Raw genomic sequence first — 16,476 nt, forward strand, 5'->3', positions numbered from 1 at the left:
TTAGCTTAATTAAAATAAAAAGGGGGAATTGATAGAGATTATATAAAATTAAATATACTTTCCTCGAAGCAATTAAATGTATGCTTCAATGCAAAGGCTGTATGTTTCTTATTAATACAAGGTTTTGACTGGTAAAGCAAGGGTTAAACGTGTTACAAGATTTTGAAATAAATATTACTCTATAAAAGCAAGAACTGCAAGAAACTGCAAGGCTGAACCACATAAGACAACTTGCTTAAGCAAGCATGAAAGCAGTTAAGAACAGATAAGTAATAACAGCTATGTGTCTGACACCTGTGAAAATAAAACATGCTTAGTTAGCTTTACTGTAAATATGTTTGTCCAGTTTAGTTTGTTTTTGTGGGCGAGACATAAACTGTAAATGGCATTATGTTAATAATATGTTGGACATACAAAGAAGGAAGTTGCAACAGGGACTTTTTGTGAAGTCTTCAGATACAGCAAGGAAGAAAATAACCACAGAAGGACATGGAACAGAAATCAGTCATGCAAACCACAAGGACATTGAAAAACAACATCTGTTGCTTTGTAAAGAATATATAAACTGGACATTGTTTTCTCTTCTTCAGAGAAGTTGTAATCCAGGGTGCATGGATTTTGAGAGACTTTCATTGAATCATATTGTAATAGAATTGAAATAGCTCTAACAGTGTTAACTGTTTGGCAAGTCTTTTGAGTACAATAAATAATAACGGATACAGTAGTATGTTGTCAGTCTGGTTACTTACTGACATTTTCACAATAATTTAATGAGGGGGATTTACATTAAATTATTGTAGGTAAGGACTAAATGTAATCCCCAAGATAATTTAAGCTGTTCTAAAAGCATGATCTTTTAGTATGCAATTTGAAAAATAGTTTTTCTGCACTGACTAGAGCCATGGTCTGTTGCCTTAGCCAGAAATCCATTTTCCTACCTCCAGGATAGTTAAAGTAATAAAATACCAGTCTTCCCCCTGTCCAACTGACTCCTCAGACCTCATCCTCTAACTAAACCCAGGTCTCCTGACGCACCATTTTTTACATGACGTCATATGGGTGGCGATCCTTAGAGCAGATCTAGTAATCATGTATAAAAGAGAAATTCTCTGTAGAGTACAATGATGGGTGGACTATTGGTCAAATAAGGATATTGCTCCTCAGCGTGAAGGAGCGACTAAAATTGTAGCACCATCAGGAAATTAAAGAAGAGGAAGACTTGATCAAGCCTCATGGCAGTTCTGCATCATATCTGCAAATGAGGCAGGTCTGTGTTAATAAGTAGTGGCAGATCTGATCCATGTGGGGAAAAGGGTTTGTATTAGGAAGAAGCATGATGCAACACTTATAGAGATGCCAAAAAAAGTTTGGGTTAACAGTGAAAGGGGATGTTAGACTAGAAGGGGAGATGGTCTCAGCAACAGTATTGAGACATGCCAAAGCCCTGCTTTCACATAATCTCACAGTGTAGAATGCAATATTTGTTTAACGGGCATGCATGTCAAGTGACCAGAATTTCACAGAATGTCGAGATTTTTTCTTCATACTTTTGGCCTGGTCCTTTGTGAAATTTGTGGTTTTCTGACAAATTATTGAGGACTGAAGTCATTAAAGAATTACAGGCATCTGGGTTTCAGACTTGGGTGGTACAGTGACACATTGGGTAGAGTTGGCACCTCACAGCATGTGGTTCTCCAATCCGATTTTCAGCTAGGATGCCTTCTGTGCGGAGTCCGCATGTCCTGTCTGTTTGTTAGGAGGTGGATAATGTGAGTATTAAACCAGTAGATGGGTGAATAACCAGAAGGGTGCATGTGATGGTGAAGTGTGAGCAGCTTTGATCACAAGACAAATTAGGGAAAGGTGTTGGTGGTGAAGTCAGTGAAAACATGAATGGGGGTAGCCTTTTTGATTCTCTAGGTTTAGGCACTTTAGAATTCAGGCTTGAGTGATTAGGAAGGGCCAAAGTATTCAGCAGTGGCAAGAAGGAATAAAACCTTGTGAACTATTTGCAGTGTCAGCAGCATCCTTAGTAAACAGCTGGAAGTTGCTACAGGGTAACTAAAGAGTAATGCTACAATTATAGGTTCATAGGTTCATAAGTATACATTAAGCTAACAACCACTAGGGCCCTTATAAGCCTAGCTGTGCAACCCAAATGTGACACACAAATTTCATTTATATAAGGGGTGATTTACTGACTGCTTTTGTCCATCAGAGACAAGAGACATAGGCGCCAGACCAAGGGATGAATTTCTGATTACCCATCCATTGATCCAAATTGCATTTAAATAGGGTTAGGAAGGAACTCTGCTTCCCATGGATGTAGAGCCTGTTCCAGAGAATGGGAATTCTGGGAGAAACATCTCCAAATGTAGGTCTTTTGATCAAGTAGTTCTGATGTTGTTTGTTTTGCTAAATATGAAAAAAGAGTCATCAAAACAGGGTCCAGGGATGCCTTGTATGCTAGGCAAACACATTCTGTTTGCTCCTTGTGTTTTCTTTGTAAGGAACCTTTGTGAATATTTCAGTTGCTGAACGTGTCTGGTCAGGTACATACCAAAGGGAGCAATATAGTCTATGTTGGGCCTGAAGAGGGTTGAGTACAGTGGTATGATGACTTCTGTGGACCTAGATACCATGCCCTAACTTATAAGCTGAGCAACATAGAAGGATTGTCTTAATACCTTGGGCACATGTTGGTTGAAGGCTAGGTTACTGTCAAAGGTCAACACATATCTTGCCACCTAGCCCTCTCTGCTACAAGTCTTTGGGTTTTATCTGTATAATGTGGGAATGACACTAAGGTTTACAAGGACATTGGAATGTTCTAGTTTGTTCTGACTCTGCATTTAATTTATCAGTATTGTTTGCATTTTGGGTGAGAAGTTCTCTTCTAATGAGAAGTAAAAGTTATTTTAAATGATGGTAGAGTGGAAGGATAAGAAGAGGTAAAGGCAATGCCATGGAAGACAGCATGAGGTCTTTGGTGGATAATCTGCAGGGGCTACACAAAGGGTAGGATGAAAACACTCTCTAGTTTGAACATTATACCTGTGGTAGTCAGTGAAGATGCTGTTGCAAGAAGACTGTGGTTAGGAGAGCAAAGAAATCTAGGTACCTGAGGGCAACTGAAGATGGTGACCTGGAAAGTTAGACACTTCAACAATGTATCAAGAATAAAAGTGTGCTTAAAATGTAAAAGGATGCTCAACATAATCAAGAGAGTTGCAAAAGGAGTAATACTGTTACAGGAGATAAAGGCTAAATAGACAGAGAAGTCTAGAAATGGCTTCTTCCTTTCACTCTTTGGGGATTGTCTTAAAGGGGGTTGTCAGGGCATGCAATAGGTACTGACAGTGGAACTGCGCAGAATTAAGTAGTGACGTAGGTGAATCTTTGTGGAAGGAGTGCTTGATGGTAATATATTTTGAGGGAAGACTTTATGTGGTCTGAATAAGAAGGAACTAAGGGCATGTGCTGACTATTTTGTGATATGGCGAAGGGAAGATGAGAACAATTCTATTGATGTAATGGGAAGCAGGCGATGTGGTAGGAGGGAGCATAAAAGAAGAAATCTAGGGAGAGTGGTTTCCCTATGAGTTTATATGAACTGGTGATGAAAATGATTAGCCTGCTGAAGGAGAGTTTCAGTGAGATGTTGATGGTCCATGGCCTTCTAACATTACTAAATATGGCTAAAATGGGAGAAGGAGCCTGAAGACATGGTAGACAAAGAGCTTTTCTCATTGCTAAGGTTGATGCAAAAATCCCTGCATGTGCTCTAGCAACTAGATTAGAAAAGGTGACTCTGAAGGTTGTTAAGGCTGAGCAGTTCATCGGCTGCAGTATGTCCAGTGATTACTGCAGGTCTTTGCAGATTTTAATGAAATTGGACACAAAGAGGAAGAAAACGTTAAGGAGATATAAATGGTACATTTTGAGATAATAAATGTGTTTGACACATTGCAATGAAGGGATCTTTTCCAGCTGATGGAAAGGATGAACTCAGGACAGAGGTTTAAGAATAGGTTAAAGGCACTTTATGTGGGGCTATAAATGAGGTAATGGTCACTAGGTTCATATTCAGGAAGGTAAAAGTGTTATTAGGCAGACATCAAGTTTGTTGTCTGTCATCCTCTGTATTCTGGCTGTTTATATATACCAATACATAAGACTGGCAATGGATGTGGGTGATCCATTCAACCTATTTGTGAATGAATGGATTTTCCTTGCAAAAGAAGGGAATATCACATTGCTGAATGTCTTAGCTTAAATTACAAGTTTGGGGTCAAAATGCAAGCTGCAACACAGCCCTCAAAAGTTAGTGATTGTCCCAATGGAAAGAGGATTGGAGAATAAGGAAAGGGACTTCCAGTGCAGGGTGATAAGGGTATGTATTTTTCTGTAACTGTCTCTCTAGAGAACACCAGGGCAAAGAATATGAATGTTGCAGCAAGAGGTTGGGGAGGGGGTGAAGCATTTAATAATATAGAGAATTCCCACTGTGCTCCCTAGATTTTTCATTTGCTGAGGAATTTGGAAGTTCATTCTAGTGAAGATGGGCTGAACGATGAATATAAACTGTGCATGGAATTGAAACAAGACAAGGATAGCTAAGGGAAGGAAAGCAGACTGGGAAAGAAGGAAGGTCAGGAGTATGCCTAATGAGGTGGGTGACACTACCATGTCTGAAATCAGTCAGATGGTGGGAACAACATCCTACTCAACAGTAAGCTGAGTAAGAAGGGAATGCAAATAATGAGGGGAGGAAGGAAGAATTCATGCTGCCGATAAAACTAATATGAAAAACCTTGGAAAGATCAAATTCCTCAGATAATGAAAGCTCAATAGGGTAGTAAAAACTTCCAGGGAAGGGGAAAAATGCATGCCACAGCAAAAAGCTAACATGAAAGGAAACCATTTGAAATGTCATGACCTGCTACAGCGAGTCCCAAAATCTGGAGCATGAATGGCTGAAAGATTGGACTTGTATATAGCAAATAAAGATGTTATTTTTCACAATATTCCATTTTCTGTGTGGTATGGCAATCTCTTAGTTGGTTTATATAGGTTTGGGGGTATGTGGAACTTGCCCGCAAGAAAAGAAGTCTTATGCAGAAGAGAGAACTTTGAGATTTGCTCTTTTTCTGTGTTTTCAGTCTTTTTTTTTGGGGGGGGGCTTTTCGGCATTCGACATTTTGAGTGGTGACATTCCAGTAAAGAGCCAACATGAAAAAGCATGGAAAGATCAAATTCCACAGATGATAGAGAATCCAAGCAGTTCCTGGTTGGGAAAAAGTAGTGAACATGTGGAATAAAAAGATAAAGCTATACTTTAGAAACACAGGGCTTAAAATCAAGCCTGATGTCCATAAAAGTAGTTGTGCCTACAAAATATTCCCATCAACATCCAAACAAAATAGTAAAAAGGTTACCAGACATAGCATTCAGCAAAACCTTCAAGAAATACCCAGCTAAGTTTGAGTCTTCACTAAGTAATACCTTAAACATCTTGTAGTAGTGTCCCATGGGATACATGCAAATGAACGCTTTGGCTATATAACTTCTAAGCATCTGTAACTTTTTACATAATTAAGCCTTGATGGATGCATTCCAGCTAATAAAATCAACTAGCTGTAGCCATGAATGTTTCACACTTTTTATGACCTCATCAGTACAGTATAAATGGATTGTTTAGCTACTCTTTGGAAACACAGGGCTTAAAATCAAACCTCATGTCCATATACATGAGTGTCTGCAAAATAGCCAAAACAACATCCAAATCAAATGTTAAGCAGTCACACAGGGAAACCATTCACTTAAAAATACAAGACCCAGCTAAGCTAGTGTCTTCACTGTGTAATATCTTAAATGTCCTGTAGTAGAGGCCTACGCAATATATGTAAATGACCCTTAAGGACAATGCAGGTGTTTCAGCTATATGGTTTCTGAATGCATATGAATTTACTTTTAATGGAGTTCTGTATGTAGGGAGCTGACAATATTTTTTATAGAGTGCTGTGTGTAGGTAACTGGTCACATTTATATGGAGCATTGTGTGCAGGAAACTAAAATTATTTATATGACATGCAATGTGTAAAGAAATGACAATACTTATATGGGGTACTACATGCATGGAGTTGACAATATGTATATGTAATGCTATGTGTAGGGAGCTGACAATATCTGTATGTAGTGCTGTGTGTAAGGAGCTGACAATATGTATATGCAGTGCTCTGTGTAAGGAACTGACAATATGCATATGTAGTGCTGTGTGTAAGGACCTCATGATATGGGATTCCTATTAGATGACCGAAGACACATTCTTTCAAATGCGTCTTGGTCAAACTTGAAAAGACGAAAAGGCAAAATGACAAAGCGGTATATAAGCGAATTCTTTCCCTGGGAAAGAAATTGCTTGACCGTGTCCATTACTTTGCTGTTTTTGTCACTGTAGTGCGATCTCAGAGTTGGTGTAGTTAAGTAGGGGGGTGTGGGGGGCGAAGCCCCCCACTTTATTATAAGTGTGGCGATTTTTTTCCCTTGGAAAAAAATCACTGTTCTAAGTGTTCGAGTTTGTAAGCTTTCGCTTACATGGGGTCAATAAATCATTGTTCGCTTTTCTAAGCGTTCGATGATTTAATATAGACCCACGATATGTATATGTAGTGCTGTTTGCAGGGAGCTAACAATATGTATATGTAGTGCTGTATGTGTAGGGAGATGACAATATGTATATGTAGTTATGTGTGTGTAGGGAGTTCACAATATGTATACGTATTGCTTTGTGTAATGACCTCACAATATGTATGTGTAGTGCTCTGTGTAGGGAGCTGACATTATTTAAATGTAGTGCTGTGTGTAGGGTACTGACAATATGTCTATGTAGTGCTGTGTGTAAGGAGATCAGAATATGTATAGGTAGTGCTGTATGTGTATGGAGATGAAAATATGTATACGTAGTGCTGTGTGTAGGGAGCTGACAATATGTATACATAGTGCTGTTTGTAGGGAGCTCACAAAATGTATGCACTGCTGTATATAGGAAGCTGACAATACATATTTGTAGTGCTGTGTGTAAGGAGCTCACAATATGTATATGTAGTGCTGTATGTGTAGGGAGCTGACAATATGTATATGTAGTGCTGTGTGTAAGGAGCTGACAATATGTATATGTAGTGCTGTATGTGTAAGGAGTTGACAATATGTATATGTAGTGATGTATGTGTACAGAGATCAAAATATGTATACATAATACTGTGTGTAAGGAACTCATAATATGCATACATAGTGCTGTGTTGTAGGGAGCTCACAATATGTATGTAGTGCTGTGTGTAGGGAGCTGACAATATGTATATGTAGTGCTGTGTATAGGTAGCTGACAATATGCATATGTACAATATGTATATGTAGTGATGTGTATAGGTAGCTGACAATATGCACATGTAGTGCTCTGTGTAGGGATCTGACAATATGTATGTGTAGTGCTGTGTGTAGGGAGGTGACAATATGTATGTGTAGTGCTGTATATGTAAGGAGTTGACAATATGTATATGTAGTGCTGTATGTGTAGGGAGTTCATAATATCTATACATAATACTGTGTGTAAGGAGCTCACAATATGTATAAGTAGTGCTATGTGCAAGGAGCTGACAATATGTATACATGCTTTGTGTATGCAGCTGACAATATGTATATGTAGTGCTGTGTGTAAGGAGCTTACAATATATATATATGTAGTGCTGTATGTGTAGGGAGCTCACAATATGTATATGTAGTGATGTGTGTAGGTAGCAGAAAATATGTATATGCAGTACTGTTCTTAGGGTGCTGACAATATGTATATGTAGTGCTGTATTTGTAGGGAGATGAAAATATATATGTAGTGCTGTGTGCAGGGGCCTGACAATATGTATATGTAGTGCTATTTCTAGGAAGCTGACAATATGTATATGTAGTGCTGTGTGTAGGGGGCTGACAATATGTATATGTAGTGCTGTATGTATAGGGTGCTGACAATATGTATATGCAGTGTTGTGTGTAAGGAGCTCATGATATGTATATGTAGTGCTGTTTGTAGGGAGCTGACAATATTTATATGTAGTGCTGTGTGTAGGGAGCTGAAAGTATTTATACTGTATGAAGTGCTGTATGTGTAAGGAGTTGAAAATATGTATATGTAGTGCTGTATGTGTAGGGAGTTCAAAATATGTATACATAGTGCTGTAAGGAGCTCACAATATGTAGATGTAGTGCTGTGTGTAGGTAGCTGACAATATGTATCTGTAGTGCTGTGTGCAAGGCGCTGACAATATGTATATGTAGTACTGTTTGTAGGGCACTGACAATATGTATGTGTAGTGCTGTGTGTAGGGAGTGGACAATATGCACACTGTATATAGTGCTGTATGTGTAAGGATTTGACAATATGTATATATAGTGCTGTGTGCAAGGAGCTCACAGTATGTACATGTAGTGCTGTGCATAGAGAGCTGACAATATGTATATTTAGTGCTGTGTGTAAGGAGCTGACAATATGTATACGTGCTTTGTGAATGCAGGTGACAATATGTATATGTTTTGCTGTGTGTAAGGAGCTCACAATATGTATATGTAGTGCTGTTTGTAGGGAGCTGACAACATGTATATGTGCTTTGTGTATGCAGCTGACTATATGTATATGTTTTGCTGTGTATAAGGTGCTCCCAATATGTATACGTACTGCTGTGTGTAAGGAACTCACAATACAGTATGTATATGTAGTGCTGTTTGTAGGGAGCTGACAATATGTTTATGTAGTGCTGTGTGTTAGGAGCTCACAGTATGTATATGTAGTACTGTATGTGTAGGGAGCTGAGGATATGTATATGTAGTGCTGTGTGTAGGGGCTGACAATATCTATATGTACTGCTGTTTATAGGGAGTTGGCAATATGCATATATAGTGCTGTGTGTAGGGAGCTGACAATATGTATACTGTATGTAGTGCTATATGAGTAAGGAGTTGACAATATGTAGATGTAGTGCGGTATGTGTAGGGAGTTCAAAATATGTATGCATAGTGCTGTGTGTTGGGAGCTGACAATATGTATATGTAGTACTGCGTGTAAGGAGCTCACAATATGTATATGTAGTCTTGTATGTGTATGGAGCTGAAAGTAGTCTATATAGTGCTATTTGTAGGGGGCTGACAATATGTATATGTAGTGCTGTGTATGGGGAGCTGACAATATGTATATGTAGTGCTGTGTCTAGGGGGCTGACAATATGTATATGTAGTGCTGTATGTGTAAGGAGCTGACATTATGTATATGGAGTGCCATATGTGTAGGGAGCTGACAATATGTATATGTAGTGCTGTATGTGTAGGGAGCTGACAATACGTGTATGTAGTGCTGTGTGTAAGGAGCTGACAATATGTATATGTGCTTTGTGCATGCAGCTGACAATATGTATATGTTCTGTTGTGTGTAAAGACTCCCAATATGTATATGTACTGCTGTGTGTAAGGAGCTCACAATATGTATATATAGTGCTGTGTGTAAGGAGCTCACAATATGTATATGCAGTGCAGTATGGGTAGGCAGCTGACAATAGGTATATGTAGTGTTTTAGGTGTAGCGAGCTGAGAATATGTGCATGTAGTGCTGCATGTGTAGGGAGCTGACAATATGTATATGTAGTGCTGTGTGCAGGGAGCTGACAATATGCATATGGAGTACTGGTGCAGGGAGCTGAAATTATTTATATGGGATGCTGTGTGTAAGGAGTTAACAATACTTATGTGCAGTGTTAAGTGTAGAAAACTGACGATATTTATATGTAATGCAAAAGAAAACCTGGAGGATTAAAGAAATACATGAGTTTAGGCCACCTGGCACCAGTGAGTATTCTTTGCAATATTTATATGTAGTGTGCGTTTGTACAGATGTGACAAAACTCTCTATCAGGAGTTAGAATGTGCATGTAGGTTTTCACAAGCTAGTTGATTATTGTTAGGAGACATGCTTGGTAGGATTAGGGGGTGTTGTGGATACATAAAAGCTGTTTTGACATTGCAGGATTAATAATGCTGATATCATGAAGAAGACCATTATAGCAAGACAGAGGGGAAATTAGACCAAACGTTAGACAATTAATGTGGACAAAGAGAATATGAAGCAGATGGACATTCTATCCAAGGTAATTATGAGCACATGACCCCTAGAAGACTAAGACAGAGTTGAGAAAGTGCTCAATTATTTTAACATAAATATGTGAAAAAGGGAGAGAGGCATCTACCAAACAGACTAAGTTAGGCTGGTATAGTGATTTGATAGAGGCTGACTTCAAGATGAGGAGGGACCATTGTAGGGTCCAAAAGTGTATGGAAGGGTAGGCTCAGTGGCTTGTTTTGTAATCCTTTTGTGTTTCAGGATTTCAAGGAGAGGTTGTGGAAGTTTGGCCCACCTGCACTGTGACTTTATGGAGAAAGGGAGCAAGACAGAACTTGTTAAGCAGGTGAATGTACCATCAAGGAAATGTTTTTATTCATTTTTCTCATCCTACCAAGGAAACATTTTTTCCATTTTGTCTGTTCTCCTCTCTCCATTTCTGTTTTGTCTTCTCTTTTCTTCTGTTCTCTTAGACTTGTCCATGTCACTTACTTAGAAAGTTCTATGCGATTTTTTGATACAAAAAGTTACACACTGTTGTTTACCTCACTCATTACCATTCCTATTATAAATACTAAAGATTTAATTCAAAACTAAAATATGCACTGCTTGCTAGTTTTATCACATCATTCTATTTTATAACATGGGAGCATTCTCAAAGTATTCAATATTCTTTCTTATTGTACTTTTTATCATTTGCTTATGAGTATAGCTGTGTGTGTGTGTGTGTGTGTGTGTGTGTGTGTGTGTGTGTGTGTGTGTGTGTGTGTGTGTGTGTGTGTGTGTGTGTCTACAGTTGAGCATACCATGTTGCGCACAGTACTACTGTTGCTTTTTTAACAAAAGGTTGCATCATTTTCCTCAGGTCGTCACTTTAGGCATGAAACTGCCCTGTTGATTACATCAAAGTTGTCTTCACAAAAGCAAACTGGGATTTGTTTATTTATTCATTTGCTTACTAGCTTATTTACTTGCTTACGTTTAGTTAGTGTTAGGTTTAAATTTGTTGGGATGTGTGAACAGAACATTACCTGCAGAAGAAGACAAGCAAATATGACAAATAATTAAATAATAAAATAACATTAACTAAAAGTTCTGCAAAGAAGGTGGAATGTAGTACTGTGCTCCATTCTGCTTTTAGCTCAGTATTTACACTGATTCAGAGGCTGTGCTTCACAGCACTTGCGGTGGACCAAAAAAGGTGGCTTTATAGTATAGTCCTCTACATTTGTCAATATCTGATGTCTGAAACCCACAGAAATTCTGCAGCAGATCTGTAAAATGTCAGCTCAGTTATGATTTTTCTGTGTTAGTAAGACTTTTCCATTTGCTTTCAGAATCCCGTTCATTCTTTTCTGCAAATGATCTTTACCATAAGCAGTCATTGTGATACCTTATATATAAGCCATAAGGGTTACATTGCAGACTAAACTGTGTCTAGGCAGTTATTCTTAATTAGAACCATCACAACCAGTTCTGACATGCTCAAATTAATGTTACACTCCAGTCAGACTATTGGCTGTTCATAGTTAAATTCTGGTTCATTGACTACATGGGAATAGTCATCCACCGCCTACCCCCACCCCTTTTCCCTGCATTACTGTATAGCTCTCTAACTGCAGGCTGTATGAAGCAGTGCCTGTTTTTTTGTGTATGGAGGATATTTTTGCTTCATCATAGGGTAGCCGTGGCGAGACTATAGGGTGGAGCTTACTTGCTGTGCTGCAGTAAGACAGTAATCTTATCCCTCACAGTTGTAACCTGGGGAGGGCAGGAGGGCCTTCAGCTGTCTGTAGCTCTTATCGCCTCCTTGGTGCCAGCAGCTCTACTAGTTCAAATCATGTACAGTCTGCTAAATTTCTAGTGATGCTGCAGCTGTCAGTGATACCACAGACCACCTTTCTGCTACATAAATCTCTGACATTTAGTATTCAAACGAAGCTACAGGGAAAAGAAGCGAGTGCTCGAGAAGGACAAGCACACTCTGCATTCTCTCTCTACAGGATTCTCTGCCTGAAATGTGCACAATGTCTTTTAAGGTAAAGTTGTACCATTGTATAAACAGAAACTGCAGTTCATGTTTGATTGTTTTTTTTTTTCCCCTAAGCAGTACGCCAAAGCTGTACTAGTCAGAGTGTATTAGAGGTTGTAGCTTAAAAAACTATACATTGTATGTATTTTCCAGTTAGTGAAGATGTGTTAACTGAATCTGTACTGCAGCAATGTAGAAAGATTAAAGCAAAGCACACTAGTGTTTTTTTTTTGTTTTGTTTTTTTTTTTTTAGTTCAAGTCTGTGATGCTAATTCTGTTAACTTTATTGGGATAATACTTAAGTACCTGCCAGGGAGGCCAAACATGTAGAGGTGTATGTCTGCCTCTGACAGCGGTTGCAAATTCACAGTCTCTGCATTTTGTTTTTGGAAAGATGGAACTTTCTAGCTGAGTGAGCCCATCCATTCTTCTCAGGTGTCCTGAACAGTTTATTGTATAGACAGCAGTTAATAATTACTCCTGCTGCCTTTTTCTGATGCTCTTCCCACGTCAGCCTGCATGAAACTGCTTGCATCATTTTCTCAAAGTTCCCTTTATTAGTATGTTTCATCTGTATACCCATATTTCCATAAAGTGTCTGCATTTGTTTTTTAAGTCTGTCTACCGGAAAAGGATCTGAAAGGATGAGGATCCTGACTTTACCAGTCAGTGAAGAGTTAGCAGATGACTTCTTTCTGTAATGTACTTATCTGACCTCTACCTGGACTGTATTCCATGACACTGCAGTTCTGGTGTGTGTGTGTGTGTGTGTGTGTGTGTGTGTGTGCGTGCGTGCGTGCGTGCGTGCATGCGTGCGTGCGTGTGTGTGTGTGTGTGTGTGTGTGTGTGTGTGTGTGTGTGGACAGGCACATGTTAGCTAACAAAATGTTTCCTTCGTATGTAATAAAGATATACCACTGTCACAATGTTATTATTTCAAACATTTGACTTTGACTAACTCAAGCTGAAACGTAGCAGTGGCTTAATTCAGTAAGCACAGATTTCTTGAGCTCCCCTCAAGCACATATAAAAACAGTGACTTAACTTCACTAAATCCTTTTTCTTGGGTTCTCCCTACTGTTAACATTCAAGTGTAGTGAAATTTCAGTTTTTCACCTTGACTTTCCAGTGATTGTGAAGTTATGTTTTGCTTCTATGATCTTAACATTTTTGTTCTATGTATACTGTCTTGCTCCAGCATGTAGAAAAAGAAGACCCCCTTCCTCAAATGCCTGAATAATTTAACTGAAAAGGGAAATGCAATAAGGGTAACTAGGTAAATACAAAAGTGATTTAGAAAAAGACTAGGTTACAACTATTTTAGAGGGGAATGAGTAATTATGTATCATATTTAGTTTATTTTATTTTCTAAAATGTATTTATAACGAATGCATTAAATCTATTGGCAGATGTAAGGATATACTAGTAACTGCAACATAAAGCACACTGAAGAGACATTTGAGATTATGTGTGTAACATTACGCTAGTTAATGTTTGTTGTTTTTTCCCATATTATTTTAGCCTCACACTTTTTTATGCCATCACATTAAACTGTATTTCACCCTCCCTGCTGCCAGCTGAGTTCCCTGCACAACAAGTGGAGTATAAAATAAATATGATGGTAGAAGCATGGACCCGAATCCTAAGAACCATTAAGCACCAAACCCAGTGCATTTTCCTACATTACTTCAACTTTGCAGCCATAGACTGTGAAATATATGCCATCACTAGTATGCAAACTCAGAGGTTCCAAGACTCTATCAATACAAACACTCTAGAACAACTAGTCAACGTACCCATGAGGGGAAATAATATCCATGACATTGTACGCATTAACATGGGTGAATTATGCTACATCCCTAATGCAGTATCCTCACTCATCAGGACTAACATGGGTGAATTATGCTACATCCCTAATGCAGTATCCTCACTCATCAGGTCTAACATGTGTGAATTATGCTACATCCCTAATGCAGTATCCTCCCTCATCAGGTCTAACATGGGTGAATTATGTTACATCCCTAATGCAGTATCCTCACTCATCAGGTCTAACATGTGTGAATTATGCTACATCCCTAATGCAGTATCCTCACTCATCAGGTCTAACATGTGTGAATTATGCTACATCCCTAATGCAGTATCCTCACTCATCAGGTCTAACATGTGTGAATTATGCTACATCCCTAATGCAGTATCCTCACTCATCAGGTCTAACGTGTGAATTATGCTACATCCCTAATGCAGTATCCTCACTCATCAGGTCTAACATGTGTGAATTATGCTACATCCCTAATGCAGTATCCTCACTCATCAGGTCTAACATGTGTGGATTATGCTACATCCCTAATGCAGTATCCTCACTCATCAGGACTAACATGGGTGAATTATGCTACATCCCTAATGCAGTATCCTCACTCATCAGGTCTAACATGGGTGAATTATGTTACATCCCTAATGCAGTATCCTCACTCATCAGGTCTAACATGTGTGAATTATGCTACATCCCTAATGCAGTATCCTCACTCATCAGGTCTAACATGGGTGAATTATGCTACATCCCTAATGCAGTATCCTCACTCATCAGGTCTAACATGTGTGAATTATGCTACATCCCTAATGCAGTATCCTCACTCATCAGGTCTAACATGTGTGAATTATGCTACATCCCTAATGCAGTATCCTCACTCATCAGGTCTAACATGTGTGAATTATGCTACATCCCTAATGCAGTATCCTCACTCATCAGGTCTAACATGTGTGGATTATGCTACATCCCTAATGCAGTATCCTCACTCATCAGGTCTAACATGTGTGAATTATGCTACATCCCTAATGCAGTATCCTCACTCATCAGATCTAACATGTGTGAATTATGCTACATCCCTAATGCAGTATCCTCACTCATCAGATCTAACATGTGTGAATTATGCTACATCCCTAATGCAGTATCCTCACTCATCAGGTCTAACATGTGTGAATTATGCTACATCCCTAATGCAGTATCCTCACTCATCAGGTCTAACATGTGTGAATTATGCTACATCCCTAATGCAGTATCCTCACTCATCAAGTCTAACATGGGTGAATTATGCTACATCCCTAATGTAGTATCCTCATTCAGGTTTGATCATAAAGACATCTCTCTCTCTAAATGAAATTAAAACTTGAGACATCCCTGTATACTGGTACACTTAGAACTTTTCTAAGACAAATGCCCTACTTCTAAGTGCTACCCTAGCTAGTTTCAAATCTCCCCAAACTCAGAAAGCTCTACTGGTCATGCAGAAACATGCACTTCCAACTTATCCTAACATATTTAACTGCATAGATGTAGCTCTACCCACTAGAAGCAAGTGCAGGGCAAACCCTAAAATCCACCCTAGTGGAATCACAACATAAATACACTTTATAACAAGAGGAAGAAAATTCTAGCCAAGAATAAGAAGTGCAACACTCAGCAGAATAGAAATTCAGTCATTAATTAAAACAAGCAAGTTTGGAGCCTATTTAAAACTATCAAATCCACATCTGAGAAAAAGTAAGGCCTTCTTCAACTATATCAGCAGTCTCAAGGCCAATACACAGTAGTGTGCCGAGTTGATTATAAATGGCACCATGTATACTGAAGGTGTGGATATAAGAAACCTACTGGTAGATAAGCTTAAATCAAACTTCACTCCTCTCTCACCCCCTGTAATCTCACAAAAAATATTAGAAATCCATACACCCACAGCTATCGCTACATGATGGAATCCTGGAGGCACTCTCAAAGGCCAAAACTATGGCATATATGGGGCCTGACAGCATCCCAAGATACATCCTGAAAAGCATGAAGCATGACATGTCTATTCTGTTCATTCTCTGCCTCCAGACTGGCTTTGTATTAATTGAATGGAGGACAGGAACAGTCATAACCATGACCAAGAGAGGGACATCCACTGACTGGGGTAATTATCAATCCATAAGTCTGACCAGCCATATATGTAAAGCTGTGGAAAGACTTGTCATGGAATAAATCAATAAAGATATAGAAAACCTCCAGACACTGCATCAATCTCAGTTTGGGCTTGATAAAGGCAGGTCATGCCTTCTCAACTTAGTGGACTTTTTCAAAAAAGTCAAAAAAAGCAATGGAGGTTGGAACGACAGTACACACTGCGTACCTTGACTTGGCCACAGCATTTGACACAATACCCCAATCGGGAATAAATGCCTATGTCATCTGCCAGATTGCAAACTGGCTCACAGATATGAAACAGGAAGTTAGAATAGGAGAAGCCACCTACAC

General features: G+C 38.9%; 1 protein-coding gene across 2 annotated transcripts in view; it reads left to right on the top strand.

Moving 5' to 3' along the window:
• Nucleotides 1–11,779: 11,779 nt before the first annotated feature.
• ANKRD29 (ankyrin repeat domain 29) overlaps nt 11,780–16,476 on the top strand; it is a 648,684-nt gene continuing 643,987 nt past the window's right edge. Inside the window, exon 1 of one of the 2 annotated variants that reach the window (XM_044065358.1) lies at nt 11,780–12,195. In XM_044065358.1, coding sequence (XP_043921293.1) covers nt 12,175–12,195 — 21 coding nt within the window. In that variant the 5' untranslated portion in view covers nt 11,780–12,174. The remainder of the gene's footprint in view (nt 12,196–16,476) is intronic. The other variant, XM_044065359.1, reaches the window with a different exon arrangement.

Source organism: Protopterus annectens, chromosome 3.part0 (genome assembly GCF_019279795.1).
Source record: "Protopterus annectens isolate FY-2018-M chromosome 3.part0, PAN1.0, whole genome shotgun sequence".
Classification (NCBI taxonomy): Eukaryota; Metazoa; Chordata; order Ceratodontiformes; family Protopteridae; genus Protopterus; species Protopterus annectens.